The 15,322-nt window shown below is 43.9% G+C and overlaps 2 protein-coding genes across 2 annotated transcripts in view; one reads left to right on the plus strand and one right to left on the minus strand.

Moving 5' to 3' along the window:
• PDE6B (phosphodiesterase 6B) overlaps positions 1-7,783 on the plus strand; it is a 36,903-nt gene extending 29,120 nt beyond the window's left edge. The window contains exons 17-22 of the mRNA XM_005486263.3: positions 1,037-1,144; positions 2,466-2,529; positions 3,285-3,359; positions 4,173-4,256; positions 4,537-4,693; positions 5,824-7,783. Coding sequence (XP_005486320.1) covers positions 1,037-1,144; positions 2,466-2,529; positions 3,285-3,359; positions 4,173-4,256; positions 4,537-4,693; positions 5,824-5,882 — 547 coding nt within the window. The 3' untranslated portion in view covers positions 5,883-7,783. The remainder of the gene's footprint in view (positions 1-1,036; positions 1,145-2,465; positions 2,530-3,284; positions 3,360-4,172; positions 4,257-4,536; positions 4,694-5,823) is intronic.
• Positions 7,784-11,733: 3,950 nt separating this feature from the next.
• On the minus strand, positions 11,734-14,115 carry ATP5ME (ATP synthase membrane subunit e). The gene is made up of 4 exons (XM_005486264.4): positions 13,958-14,115; positions 13,759-13,813; positions 13,392-13,490; positions 11,734-11,873 (listed from the first exon to the last, which is right to left on the minus strand). Exons 1-4 carry the CDS (start codon positions 13,991-13,993, stop codon positions 11,848-11,850), a joined length of 216 nt encoding a protein of 71 aa, XP_005486321.1. The 5' UTR covers positions 13,994-14,115; the 3' UTR covers positions 11,734-11,847.
• Between the last annotated feature and the right edge of the window lie 1,207 nt (positions 14,116-15,322).

The following is a 15,322-nucleotide window of genomic DNA, read 5'->3' on the forward strand; positions in this document are numbered from 1 at the left end:
GACAGCAGAATGACACAAGTAACAAGTAGTTCATTGTAGGTGAATGTCCAGCTCATAGTCTATGCCACACACAAGGGCCTAAAAAGCCAAAATCTTGGAACAGTGCTTGCTTTCTGGGACATGAGGCTGAAAGTCAATGACATATAACTTCCTAATTAGCAAGGAGCTTTCAAAATGTGCTTTCAAAATACAGTGTCAAGACCAGAGACTGCTTCTGTGTTTTGCATTGCAGTATAATTACACAAAATTTAAACAGTCCAAAAAAGAAGAATTTGAGGGAAGCTAGAATTCCCAGAACACTTACTGTGGAAATCCAATATCTGTATGGTACCATCATCTGTATATATCACCTCTTCCTCACCACTTGGGAACAAACTGGTCCTTGCCCTCCTTGGTCCATGAACTGTGGAGTTCAGCTTACAGGGCATGAACTGTAAGCAGAGGCTTGGCTGAGCTAAGACACATGATTACTGATGATAGGACACACACACAAGTCACTTTGTGGTATGGCCTAACTCTTTTCTCTGATAATATTGAAACCTCAGATTTCTCCTGATCTCATGCCACTCCAGACAAGGGTGTATTGTGTATAAACTATTACTCAGAATTCCCTATATACATTTAGATTATATAAATAAGGTTAACAATGCTTGACTAAGTACATAAAGCCAGGTAGCTCTAGGCTTCTGCAGTTCGCCTCACATGTAAGGAAAAAGATTTCTTTTACTGCAAACAAAGGTGTAAGCATTTCTCAGCTGACATAACTTGCAGTAGCTCGTATTTTCAAAGACCTGCTCATGCCTCGCCACTATACTCATCCTAAAGGCATTTACAACAGTTAAGGGAGCAGATGATGGTGCTTGGTTTTGTTAGGACATAAGAGTCAGGACAGCAACTAATAGGAACCCTTCTGGTGGAGTTAGCAATACCAGGATCAGCCACCTGTTTTTGACATATTTGTTTCCTTGTTTCATAGATTTTCATAGATTTTTCTTTTCTTTTTTTTTTTTTAACCCTTCCTCCCTACCCCCCGAAGAAAGCGAACGATGTTTCAAAAGATCGTTGATGAGTCTAAGACGTACGACAGCGTGACTGCCTGGACTGAGTATCTGTCCCTGGAGACAACAAAGAAAGAGGTTGTCATGTGAGTAACTAGCTCTGGGGAAAGGTTAGTGATGTGGACACCAGGCAAGAGTTCCAGGATATGCTTTGTGCTGCAAAGTCAGCGAGTGATACATTACTGGCTACTCAGATTTGATCTTCTGGAGAAGCAGGGAAAAATACAGGGGAAAAAAAGCTTAAAGTGGTTCTTCATCCAAGTAAGTGTTCTGTTGGTCATATACTCCCATGGAGATGCAGGATCCCTTCTGGCTATACACTCCTACCACATCACCGTGTAGGCCACAAACAGGGGTATCCAATCCATTAGCCGTTCTTCCCAGTGGCAACTAGCCTGAGTTGCATGATGCTGCTGCTGTGACCAGACAGAAACTTTGCAGGATGCCCTGCACTGGTGGTGAAGTGCTCTCACCACCTCACTGCAGACTGCACTGCTACACACCTGTGGGGGAGCCAAAGGTGTTACTCCAAAGTCAAGGAGTTCAGCCCAGCAATCACTAAAGCAGCAAACATTTTAGCTCCAGAAGCAAGTAGTTCTCCATCATAATTCCATTTTAATCAAGAGAGCAGCCTTTGATGAGTGTCCCAGTCAGAACCAAGGCTGTTACAGCAACACATCTATCAGTTTGGAAAGGGCCATGGGTTACCTGATACAGTACTGGTCTCCATTCTCGGCCTGTTGTCTCTGCCTGGTTAGGCTTAGGATGGCCTTGAGGCAGCCCACGCTCCAAAGGACAAAAGCAGTCTTCAGATTTTTCGCTCTTCAACATTGCTTATTAAATCTTATCAACAAAGTTGTCTACCAGCCTGACAGAGGTCTGCCCAGCAAGACAGCCATGGGCACACTGACCTCCCTCTGGGCAGTCGTCTATTTTTATACTAAAAACTATGCATAAGATATTTACCTTTACCTTCCAATACCTTTTACTCTATTAACAAGTGCAGATTTAATGTGAACCAATCCCAAAGTGCCAGCATCATCATCAAAGATGGATGACAAGAAAAAGAGGAGAAGGACAGGGCACGCCCTAATTCCTCCATCTCGTCTCCTAAGAACCCCCTGTACCAAGATCCCAAAACCTGTGTTTTCACCCTGTAAATAATCAATTCCTCCACCACTTATTCCCAAGTGATCCTCTTGTCCTCATATAGGTGGCACATCCTGTGCAGGGTCAAAATCCAACCACCAAGCACTTCTGGCAACATTCCAGGATTTCCAAGCCCTCCAAGGGTTACCTCGGCAACTCTCGACGTCAGGAGTGATGTGCTGAGTTCCCACATACTGTGGTATGAGGGTCCTGAGCCTGAAAAAATAGGGAATAAATTAATTTCTTTCCTGTTTTTAGGGCCATGATGATGACTGCCTGTGACTTGTCAGCTATCACAAAGCCTTGGGAAGTCCAGAGTAAGGTAAGGTGCTTGATGTCCTGATGGATTTCTGTAGCTTACACTTCAAAGTAATGCAATTTCTAAGCTGCCTAGAAGCTAAATCAAAGTCCTCTACCAAAAAAGGAATAGCTGTGGTTTTGATGTATTAACCAATCTTTCAGACTGTAGTTGTGAATTCTGTACAAAATTCACGTTTACAAAAAAAATCCCAACAAAACAAAAAACAAAACAAATCCGTCAGTTACATAGATTTTTAGGTCACAGTGAGATTTTCTACATGTAACATATGCATTGGCTTTATTATAGCAATACCTACCTGCAGTTTGCTCAGTTGTTTGATTTCCTTTAGGAGTTCATTCCTGAACTGTACTTGAGCCATTGCTAAATAATAAACACTAGATTTTGAAGGAGGGTAAAAGAAATAAAACCTACATCCTGTTCAGCATGAAGAAAGGACAACAGGAAAAAAAGAAAAATAGACACCCACAAGGTGACCAGTAGGCAAATTCTCACGGGGAATACATTGGAAATGTTTCTCAATAGATGAGCAGTGGCCTAATGAGATGCAGTGCAATATGACTGTTGAGCTGTCACTAGACAGGTGAAATCCTGCTGCCACACCTGCCCTTCCCAGGAAGAGGAATGAGGCTATGGTTGGACAAGAAGAAACAGAAGGATAAGAAGTGAGATTTGATTCAGAATGGAGAAATGAAGTGCATCAAGTTATGGGGCAGAAGTTGGTGCTAACTTTTCTTTTTCCCTCTGTGTCAATGTAGGTAGCTCTCCTGGTAGCAGCTGAGTTCTGGGAGCAAGGAGATTTGGAAATAAGCGTCCTTCAGCAACAGCCCATTGTAAGTAACATGTAAGAACCAGGCAGTTCAGTTCAGACAACAAGTCTCAGCACAAGCAGTGCTGCCCTGAGTGCTCTGTGTCTGCCTGAAACCACAGTGCTTGCCAAAATCCTTTAGAAAAGTATGTTTTGAGATAGTGAAGAGCATCCCTGACAGTGACAAGTGCCTCTTGTCCAGATGTCCAGATAGTTAGGTAGGTTCAGTGGCTGTGAAGCATCAAGGGGTGATTCACCCTGGAGATTTTTGTGTAGGTCCCCTACAGAAAAAATTAATAATTAAATAGACAAGTCTCAAAAGAAAGAAGAGTTTCTAATAAAGAGGAAAAACTGCAAACACAGACTTCACAGAGTCATAGAATTATTGATAAATGGAAGGGCATTTCTAACATTTTTTTAAATGAATAAATTCTACATTGAAAGAGGCAGGAGTCATTCCTGTAAGCGTCCTCCAGCTGTGTGGTTTGGGGATTTTTAAAGTAGACTTTCATGCACCCCCTCTACTCACAGTGGCATCACAAATTATATAGTAATCAACAAGATCTTGTAAAAATATAATTTCCACAAGGGAAAAACTTGTTCTCCTCCCCATCCATGGACATTTGAATTACAGTCTAAAATTTCTGCTAAAATGACTATGGAAATGAGCCCTCTTTCTTCCTCTGCAGTTGAGGAGGAGGGCTGTGATGGGTGGTCTTTAGGACAGCATGACAGAACTGCCAGGCTGACACAAGAGGGCAGTTTTGGGGAGAAAACAGAGTTGTGTTTTTCAATTAAGTGTTCCCATAAAGCACAATGAATTTGTGTCCTCCCACAGCCGATGATGGACCGAAGGAAAGCTGCTGAGCTTCCAAAGCTTCAAGTGGGTTTCATTGACTTTGTGTGTACATTTGTCTATAAGGTAAGCAAAGTGCAGCCTCACACACCCCACCCTTATCAACAGGGGTTCAAATCCCAGCTGACTGAGTCCTGGGGCTGCAGCACCAGTCTTGGGGAGAGAGACAGGCACACAAGTGAAAATCTGCCCTTTTCTGAGGCATTGCAACGGGCTGCCTGTTTCTGCCATTGATGCTTTCTGCAAAGCATCAGCTTTGGATGCGAGGTGTCAGGGTCTATCTTGGGGTATGATGGACATGCATTCCCTCTGCACTGCATTGCACTGAAAGATGTGTTTTGATTAGGAGTTTTCCCGTTTCCATGAGGAAATTCAGCCTATGCTTGATGGGCTGCTGAACAACAGAAATGAGTGGAAGACCCGTGCTGATGAGTATGATGCAAAAGTTAAAGCACTGGAGGAAGAGAAGAAAAAAGAGGAAGAGAGAATGGCTGCAAAGAGAGGTCAGAAAAAGTAATTAGCTTTCATTCCTAACTCAAATACATGCTTATGAAACACTCACAGATTACAGCAAGTTTTGCTGACACAGCAGAGTAAGATTGCCTCCACTGGCAAGGCTGAAGGCATCTTGCCTTTCAGCTTGACATGATGACAGGTTGTCAAGAAGGCCAACAGTTTAAAATCCCAAACACTATTATCTGAGAAACTACTGAGAACACATTCAGCATGAATTCCCATGCAGCTGGGGAAAGCAAAATGTCATGTACCGTCCCTGGAAAATAGCAGGTAAACAGCCCTTTGGCTGACCTGCTGTCTCACAGGTTATAAAGCAGAAGATAAGAAAAGCTTTATGAAAAGTTAAAAAAAGTTAAAAAGGTCCTAAATATTCCTAGAAGAACATTTAAGAAATAATTGTTCGTCACATCACATTTCTAGCCCAGATTAGGTACTACCTAGTTGCAAAGAGTAGTGGCAGTGCCCAGTAGCATTTTATTTTGGTTGAACATGGTTTTCTTCTTCTGTGGGCCCAGCCTGGGCAGTACTGAAAACCACCAGCAGTGGTGGGTACTGGTTGAAAGTTTTTCTGAAAGCCTGAGGATTTGTTTGACTCTCAAAAGGGCAGAAGCAGAAGGTTCTCCTGGCCTATTCCAAATGTCTGATCAAATACCTGCCACAACGGGGTGCCTTCACTCCACAGAGACTGTGTCTGAACTCTTCTTTTGTTCTAAACTGGACCAAAATTCTAGCAGCCTATGGTGTGGACATTGCTCAAATGACACAATTTAGAAATTATTAGAGCTATCTAGATGTTTTGTCTCAGTTTGATTCACAGTAGTTAACTTAAAATAGCAAAAGGAAGTGTTTTAACTACAATCTAGAAAATCTCTGAAGAATTATGTACTGAATAAGTAATTGATATTCAAGCAAGGAAAATTTCCACTAAATCTGCAATGCTCTTTCCAAGCAGCCTTGTATGTACAATCACTTTGCACAGCACACAGCTCTATATAGGGTGCTATAGGTATATGACCTAAGCTGATCATTGGAGAAAAGTTCTAAAAAACTTCTGCAAATGACTGAGAAGGAAATTTATGGATGTGTGTCTAATTCTATGTTTCTTTTTATATGACAGGTGAAATAACCTGTAATGGAGGAACAGCTCCAGCTTCCAAAACCTGTAGCATACTTTAGACCTATTCTCACTGAAATATATGCTACACAAAAGGAGAACACCCTATAAAAACAACAACAACAAACCAAAACTAAACAGCAACAACAACAAAAATGAAAACCCAAAACCCCCCAAACCCCCCAAAAGCAAAAAAAAAAAAAAACCAACAACAACAACAACAAAAAAAAAACTAAAAAAAAAATCATGGTGTACAAATACATTCCTGATTGGACTATTCTGATAATTTATTAGGCTTGTGACCAACCAGGGAAGGGCTAGATCTTGTTTGCCTTAATTGCATCTCTTCCTGATGGTAGGGAGCCAGTTCTCTCCTGTCTCCTGTCCTCCATTTAATGTATCTGATGTCAGATGGCATGTGACAAGTCAAGACAACATTTGGCCCAATAAATCAGGTTGTAAGATTATGGAACAGCATTTTTCCTGCACTGAAACCTTCTTATCCCAAAGCTGATGGGGATAGTCCTGCTCCGTACAACCTCCTGAGAGTGACAGTGAATGCAACCATAACCTTCAGAGTGGTAAAAATGAAAAAGAGATAAAGTTATCATATCTAAGTCTGTATCTGTCTGGACATCAGAAGGACGCCTGAGGGTAAGGATAAAGCATGAAAACTGACCACAGTAAACCTTTGAACTCTCTAAAAGATTATGATTCCACTTAAATCCAAGAAACGCTCTGACAGTTAATACATCTGCATTCACTTCAAGAATCTGGATAGGTTGCTATCCCAAAGCATGGAGCTATTCATGCAACACACAGTAGCTGCCTTCTCTAGGAGCAGGACCCACATTGTATACTAACTGAAGCTTTATTCCTTCATGAATAATTTTAAGAAGACAGTGTTATCATTACCCATCACAGTTCCTCTTACAATTAACTAAGCAACCTGAGTTGTGAGATCTCATAAATTTGTTCTGTTTTGCCTCGTAATGCTGTTACTTAACACAATGGATCAGGACTAACTGTCCTACCTTTCCTCCTCCTGCTCTGAGATGTCTTGTTTTTAGATAACATGCCAGACTTGTAACTCTTATTTCAGATGAAAGTAACTTTTCATGTTTATTGATGCAAAAATAGAACATTCGATTACATTCTTGTAATAATAGACACAACCCCTGTCCTGCTCCCTCCTCCCACCCCCTTCTTTCTTTTTTAAAATTGTTTGCAGATCAGTTTTGCTGGGGATTTTCTTCTTCTATTACTCCTGTTACCTTCAGGATTCTTACCCTTCAGTATATTGTTTTGCATTACAAAAATACTGCAAGTAAAAGGAAAACTAGAGCTGTGGTGGTACCTGGTGATCATTTACTGGTCTCAATGTCGTAAGCGAGATGTAATCCTCAATCATTGTGCAGCCATTCTGTGAGAAGCAATGTGTCTTTCAGGAAAATACAGAAACTTGTCCACTTGCATAAAAGTTAAAACACAACAGGTAGTGACTCCATGTTGTATGTCTCATTTTATTAAGAATCATAGAATGTCAAGGGCTATGTCAGCATCATCTAGTCCCAGCCTCACTGCCATTGGCAGGAACAACTCTCACTAGACCAGATTTCTCAAGGCCTCATCCAGCCTGGCTTTGAACAGTGCCAGAGTCGGGGCACCCACAGCCCCCTGGACAACCTGTTCCAGTGTCTCACCACCCTCACAGTAAAGACATTTGATGTAAATTTCCCTTCTTTCAGTTTGTACCCATTACACCTTGTCCTTTCACTACAGTTGCTGGTGAAGAGTCCCTCTCCATCTTCCCTGCAGGACCCTTCAGATACTGCAGGATTGCCAGTAGGTTCCCACACAGCCTTCTCTTTTCCAGGCTGAATAGCCCCAGCTCTCTCAGCTTGTCTGGGGGGGGTGCTCCAGCCCTCTTACCAATGTTGTGGCCTCCTCTGCACTTGATCCAACAGTTCCATGTTTATTGCTTATGTTTGGGGCACTGGAAATTGTCTCAGACTCCAGGTGGGGTCTCACAAGAGCAGAAGACCATGTGGGAGGTTTTATCATACCGCAGAAGTCATCAAATAAATTCTGTTCTTTCTTTTCTTTTTTAAGCGGGAAAAATGCCACAGGTTATTGTAATGCACAGTGGTAAGTAGTGGGATTTTGATGATCACCACAAGACACCGTACACTTAAATACTGAGAAAAGCTCCATATGTTCTCAAATGTTTTCTGGGAAATAAAACCTGAAGGCTAACCTTCCTGCTCCCTGTAACCAGCGTGAGGCACTCAGAGCCCTGCAGGGTGCTCCAGCAGGGCTGCTCACACAAGGAGCACGGTGTGCCAGCCCATCGCCCCCTGTGAGCTCTGGGGGACTGTGCCCTGGCTGCCCGCCTACACTTGGAGCACAGCTGGTCCTCACAGCCTCAGGGTGGGCATGCTGCCACATATTTCCAAATGGGAATATGCATGCATGCATGCAGGGGGTGTCCATGGACACTCAAGAGCAGGGTGCCAGTGGAGGAGGCTGTTTCTTAGGGGTGGACCTTTGCCATGGGAGCAGTGAGTGAGGGCCAAGAAACAGATTTGTCCACTGTTTTCTCAGGTGTGGTGGACTGAACTTTTCTTGGGTGGGCTGGTTGAGCCAGTTTCCACGATAACCTGGGATTGATGTCTTAAAGTGTTTTCACATCAGATAGGGAAAAAAGGCACATCAGAAGCAGATCCTGCAGAGGTAGGGTAATACTTTTTATCATGCCAATCTCCTTCCTTCTGGTGAGGCACAACTGTATCTAACAATGCAAAACTCTCCCTCCTGGGCAAATCTGGGAGCAAACCTCTAAAGGGGTTCCTCTAGAAAGCAGATTCAAGTGGCCCCTCCCCCAGCTGGTTCAGGAAAATATTTACTTGGAGAAAAGTGGAAAAAACTGTTTATTTAACAGGCAAAGTATTCACCAGCACAAAAACAAACAAACAAACAAACACACAATTATTTTTAAAAATCCCATATTAAACAATAAAACCCCTTGCCACTCCAAAAGAGATGACAAACTCAGAAAGTCCCTCCCCAGGTTGCAGCTGAGCTCACTCAGTCTCTGATCAGTCCCTCAGGCGCTGGAAATGCCGCGGCCCAGGCCCGGCCGGTGGGCCACAGGTGCAGCTGTCGGTGCTCCCCTGGGTGTTCAGTCCAGAGCAGGTTTAAACAGGTCCAAAGAAAAGGGAAAAAACCACAGGCCAGGGAACTTCTCTGCCTCAGCTAGCTAAAAGTAACTAAAAGCAAAAGAGAGCTCTGTCCCGCTGTCTGTGCTGCAGACAGCACAGTCTAGGAGAAGGACGTGGGGGAGCAAGTGCAGTTTCTGGTAACAAACTGCGCACTTCTCTTCCCCTTCACTCTCAGAACCAATCTTAAAGGCGCAAAACTTATTTCTGGGCTAAACACATGAATGGGGATACAAGCATTATAAAGTCACCCCCAGGACAACATGGGAGTGTTGACACATATGCCTGAGGGTATACCTTTCTGATAAAACCCAACTGGCAGAACTATGCAGCTGCCAGAGCAGGGCCAAACAGCAGTTGTGCCATTAGAAGGCAACATAAGCCATCAAAGAGAGGTGGGGGCACATACAAGGCCTCTGTGGCTGTCAGAGCTGCGAAGGTCGCAGCTCTGGCGGAAAGGGAGGGAAAAACTGACAGGGAGATTGGAAAATGCCTTCAGCCACCTCCTGTATATCTGAGAGAAATGCTTGCTGTTGTCTTTTCTGAGCTGGCTACAGCCTGACTTGAACTAAGCTGGGAAGTGCTCCTCTTCTCCCAGGCAGGAGGAACAGGGACAACCCAACATTCAATCAGTTCTTCAAACAAAGAGATGGTATTGAACACCACAGGGAGGGTATGGATCCCAGCTCCACCTTTCAGGCAGATGGACTGCATGTCTTGGTGCTCTGTAAAGGGGCTTTGTCCCACCAGCATATCCAGATCCTGTACAAGGAAAGCTCAGAGAGTACTAGATCCAAGATTTTAGATTCACTCAGTCTAGGCTGAGTTGTTTCCATCCTCTATCATAAAACTTGCAAGAGGAAGATCTTTTTTCTCTGTACCTCTTCCTCTACTCCTTCCACAAAACTATAGGAGTAGAAAAAACATTCATTAGATTCAGTAGGAAACCATTCAATTCCCTTTCACAAAGCAGCAGAGTACTCAGGAGTCACACAAATGTAGTTCCAGCAGAACATGTGGATGTAGTGTTTTCCAGAATACAGAATAAACATGAAAAGTCTTCCCCCTCAAACTCTTTGAAAGGAAAGACTTATCTTCATTGCTTCTTTCCCTTTCTTGGCCTTTTTTTTTTTTTTCTGCTTGAACCTAGACAGTCATCTATTGTCTAGCCAGAATGGGGTGGCAGAGAACTAATTTAGTCCCTCTGGAATGGCTGTAAAGAGATACACGGTATCTTTCCCACTCCACCTCAGAATTCTTCCCCATCTAAGAGGAATTACAAGGACAGCTTTCTTGCCCAAAGCCAGTTCATGGAAAGCGTGTGGAAAGCGTGGCAGACCTCTCTTGCATAATTAAGATGTGTAGCAGGTCACTCCTTATGAAAGAGATACATTACAACTTGTCTGTAACTTAGTTTTGAGGAACATGTGTCCATCTGTACTGTTTAGAATATCTGACTAATGAGTCAGCACCAATTCCTCAGGTCACAACATAGCTTGACAAGCCAGAATCAAACCTGAGTGCCACATGAAAGAATTGAGCAATAATTGAGCCCTGTGATAACAAAACCAAAAAAAAGATGACATAAATGCAGAATTGTGATTCACTGCTCATTGTCCATGCAGACCGGTGGCAGGTGATATCCCTCTGGGGTCAGTACTGGGGCCAATACTCTTCAACACTTTTGTCAGCAGCATGTACAGTGGGATCAAGGGCACCCTCTGAATGTTTGGCACCAAAACCAAGCGGTGAGGAGCACCATGAGCACTCACAGCCCAGGAAGGCAAAGGGACCCTGGGCTGCATCCAGAGCAGTGTGGGCAGCAGGGCCAGGGAGGGGATTCTGCCCCTCTGCTCTGGTGAGACCCACCTGGAGTACTGAGAACAGCTCTGGTGCCCCTAGCAATAAACATGAAACTGTTGGATCAAGTGCAGAGGAAGCCACAACATTGGTAAGAGGGCTGGAGCACCTCCCCCAGACAAGCTGAGAGAGCTGGGGCTATTCAGCCTGGAAAAGAGAAGGCTGTGTGGGAACCTACTGGCAATCCTGCAGTATCTGAAGGGTCCTGCAGGGAAGATGGAGAGGGACTCTTCATCAGCAACTGTAGTGAAAGGACAAGGTGTAACGGGTACAAACCAAAAGAAGGGAAATTTATATCAAATACTGGGAAGAAATCATTTTCTGGGAGGGTGGCAAGATACTGGAACAGGTTGCTCAGGGAGCTGTGGGTGCTTGCCTTTCTGGGCTGCCTTTCTTTCCCATTGCCTTTCTGGGCTGTGAGTGCTCACGGCTGGCACTGTTCAAAGCCAGGCTGGATAAGGTCTTGAGCAACTTGATGTAGTGAGAGGTGTCTCTGCCCATGGCAGTAAGGTTGGGACTAGATGATGCTGAAGGTCCCTTCCAACCCTTGACATTCTATGACTCTACGAAACTCCCCAGTCAAACCATTTAAGTAACAGATTCAGGCAGTCAGTGCCTTGCCAGTCTCCCCCACCTGCCCATATATATAAAATTTTATGTATTTTCTGATCACAATCATTACCTGTGGATAATGGGGGTAGCAACCGGCTAATGCCGGGGGAATACAATGGAGTATTTCAGTTGCAACAATACCTACATTGTGACAGTTCCTTCCCGTCACATTCTATCCCTATTTTTGCTGTTGTTCTGGGCAATTCACTCAAAAAATACCAACTGAAGTGTAGTAAGTATTTTATTGATAGAGTATCACACAGAGTTCAAAAACCATTGGACAGCTCAGAGCCTAGCCATGTCCTTCCATGTGCAAAATTCAGATGAAATCTGTTGTTTACTTCAGTATGGAATCTTCACTTGCTAAAAGGGAAGAAAACACAAAGATGGTTAAAGCTCTTAGCCTCGCAGAACAAAAACATGCAAAGCATTAAAAAAAAACAAACATAAAGCCTATCCTTATGTAATTTCCTTCTGGCCAGTATTTATGATTCCCACTTCTGTTTATTCAACAGAATTGTAATTAACAGCTCTGGGATGATGGCAAACTTTTAAGTTTACTCAGCGGTGAAAGACGGTTTTCTGAACTAACAAGTCAAATGAGCTCAGAAAAAGCTACCACTGCAGGTATGTTCATTTTAAGGAACAATCTTGAGCAACTGCATTGCACACAAAGAGAGTTTAACAACTTTTTTTTTCTGAAAAAAAACAGATCAAACCCATTGTTGGGAACAACAGACCTGTCACTTATGTGCCACTTTTAAACAGATTAAACATTCTAAAGCAATAATAATAATGAACATTTCCTTACTAAGTGGCCTGGCAACATTACAGCACAGCCTCCACCTCCAAAAATACAGAAAGTTTAATCTAACTAGAGAACATCTTAAAGATCCGTTTTTTTCTTTTAGTCCATGACCAATAGAGATGATGTATCTAAGAAGGCAAAAAGCTTTCTCTCCAGTAAGTCATAGACAAAACATATTTTAATTTCTGTATGTGTAGTTAAATATAGTGTTTTGTTCAACAATAATTTTGTTTAGAACAATGCAAATGTTCTTTTGCATGGGAAGAGTTACAGAGCGTGTATCTGCACCAAGAACAGCTTGAGTTGTTAATCAATTTTTTTAAAATTCTTCTTAGTTTTAAGTCTACCTAAAATTCCTAGGTGAAACAAAGCTAGAGAGTACATTCCTCTGTATGGGAGAGGGGAAGAAATCCTCTGTTAGACCCATACAGGGAACAGAAGAAATAATCCTAAAGACAAGGGAAACAATGCTGCAGCAGAATACTGCAGCTGGAATACTACGGTGGAAGGGAATGAGAACAAAAGCAGCAGTATTAGCTGCGAATGATGCCCTCCAGCACACCCTCTGCATGAGATACAACAAAAGCAGCTCTAACACTGCAAAATACAAAAAGACCAAGCTGACCTCTAGCAATACACGTGTGATGCCACTTAAAAGTCTCAAGTTGCAATTAGGTACCATTGCCTATGCCTTATATTTAGTCGTATTTGTGAGGTTCCTACACTTCATGGAGCAAAGGGCTTGCACATCCAGATGAAAAAGAGACAAGCCAGCACAGCTGATATATAGATTCAGTTTTCCTCACAGAATAATGACCATCTTTTCGCAGTCTGTTTTTTTGGTGGAGATTCAGCCATTTAGCAAAAGTGTTACGTTCTGCTCTGACAAGCTTTTCAAAATGCAGGCATAATGAGACAGCAGTACTATTTACTCCTCACACGGCCCTAACCCTCGCCTCCAGAGATTAGCTGCAGGCCCCAGTTTCTCTTAAGAGCACTGCGGTGGAACACCAGTCCTGCAACCTAGCGCCTGCAACACAGTGTGGGATGAATATACTAAACCGAGGAACTACCTTCTGCAAGCTCCTTTGCAATTCGCTCCAGTTCTTCACGTTTCTTTTTCTCCTCCGCCTCTACTCTCCTCTCTTCTTCAGCAATCGGCTTCAGGTAGTCTGCCATCAACACAAGCCCTTTAAAACACAACTTCCCGAACCCCCGGCGGAAAGCTCCGCTCTTGCGGGCTCGATCAAAAAGGAGCAGAAGCCAGTTTTGCTGGCAGAAAAGCACATTTCATAGGGATCTGTGCCTTCACACCAGCAGGGCCGCCCGGCACGGCCGCGCCCGGGCCGAGGGAGGGAAATGGCGGCCGGGACATTTGAAGGTGCCCTTGCGGGGCGGGCGCGGGGGGCGGGCAGCGGCCGCCCGGGACGCCGCACTCACCGTATCGCTTCTTGCCGTAGATCATCCCCACGAGCAGCGCCGAGTACCGGGTGAACTGCGGGAACAGAGACAAGGACGCGCCCTTCGCTCAGCCCACAGGCACGGCCGGCCCCCGCAGCCCCGCGCCCCGGCCCGCCGGCCCGGGCTGCCCTCCCCGCGCCCCCGGCACAGCCCCGGCAATCCCCCACAGCGCTCTCACCTTGATGAGCGGGGACACCTGCACCGGCGGGATCATCCTGGCGGCGGCTGCGGCGGCGGCCGGAACTGAGCGCGGCGGGAGGAAGGGGTGGGAACAGCCGTGACCGGGAAGCCAAATGTGGCGCCGCCCTCTGCTTTCCGAGCGTCGCCCCTACAAGGAGGGGCTGAGGGAGCTGCGGCGATGCGGCCTGTGAGAAGGATCGAGGGGATCTCATCCATGTTTTTCAATGACAAATGCACATAGACTGAACGGCAGGAAATTCCTTTTAAATGGAACAAAAGATAACCACTCTTTTATTTTTTTAAATTTTTAATTATTTTTTTAACTCATAGGGGTAATTGTACATTTTAACCCGTTGAGCACTTTGAAAACATATACTCGAAATATTTTTTCATTGTCAGGGTAGTCAGGTATTGGTGCAGATTGGCCAGGGAGGTGGTGCAGTCACCATCCCTGGAGGTGTGCAAGAGGCATGAGGATCGGGTGCAGGTGATGTGGTCTAGTGGTCTCGGGGTTACAGTGGCACTGCTGGGTGAACAGCTGGACTGGATGATCTTAAGGTCTCTTTACAACCTTAATGATTCTGTCATTAAATGGTTGTGGTGTCTCTGTGGAGATGCTCAGTCCGACTGGACAAAGACCTCTGCAACCAACCCATGTGGCCAACCCTGCTTCAAACTGGAGGGTTGGACTAGATGGTCTTCAGAGGCCCCTCACAATGACATCGGTTCTGTGGTTATGGTATTGTAATTACTGCATTTCAGTTTAATTTTCAGAGATACAAAACCCTGTGGTCATTAGCAATTCTATCAAGAACAACTAGTTACAGTTATATTTGGGAATGATCTCCTACTTGAGAATGACAGAATTCAAATTGATGAAGTTTGTTTCTAAAGAACCTGAAATGATGCTAAATGACCTCTCTTTATATAAAGCCTCATATCATGTTTGTCCTTAGGTTTAGGTTCTGACATATTACCAAATTTGGGTTGAATAATGCTATTTTGACTGCAAGCAAAAATAAAACTGTTCTTTCTGCAGAACTGCAGAACAAATTACTTATTTGTAAGTGGGGTAAACAAAAAAATCAGAAACAAACCAACCCAGAAAAACCAAACCAACCAAAATGATGCATACACACACACACACAAAAAAGCATTATTGAGCGAGTACAGTGCCCTGTAATATTTATACATGGCTTTATACAAAGCGTCTTATAGACACTGAATGAAACTCCTTGGCTAGTTTTTGGGTTTCATTCTCTTCAGCTACGAAAAGTAGAATCAACATTTCTTTACATCACATTAAAAACATTTTGGTATTTTGTAAAAAAAAGTCACAAAACTGCTGAGGTTGGAAGGGACC

This window comes from Zonotrichia albicollis, chromosome Z, assembly GCF_047830755.1.
Source record: "Zonotrichia albicollis isolate bZonAlb1 chromosome Z, bZonAlb1.hap1, whole genome shotgun sequence".
Lineage (NCBI taxonomy): Eukaryota > Metazoa > Chordata > Aves > Passeriformes > Passerellidae > Zonotrichia > Zonotrichia albicollis.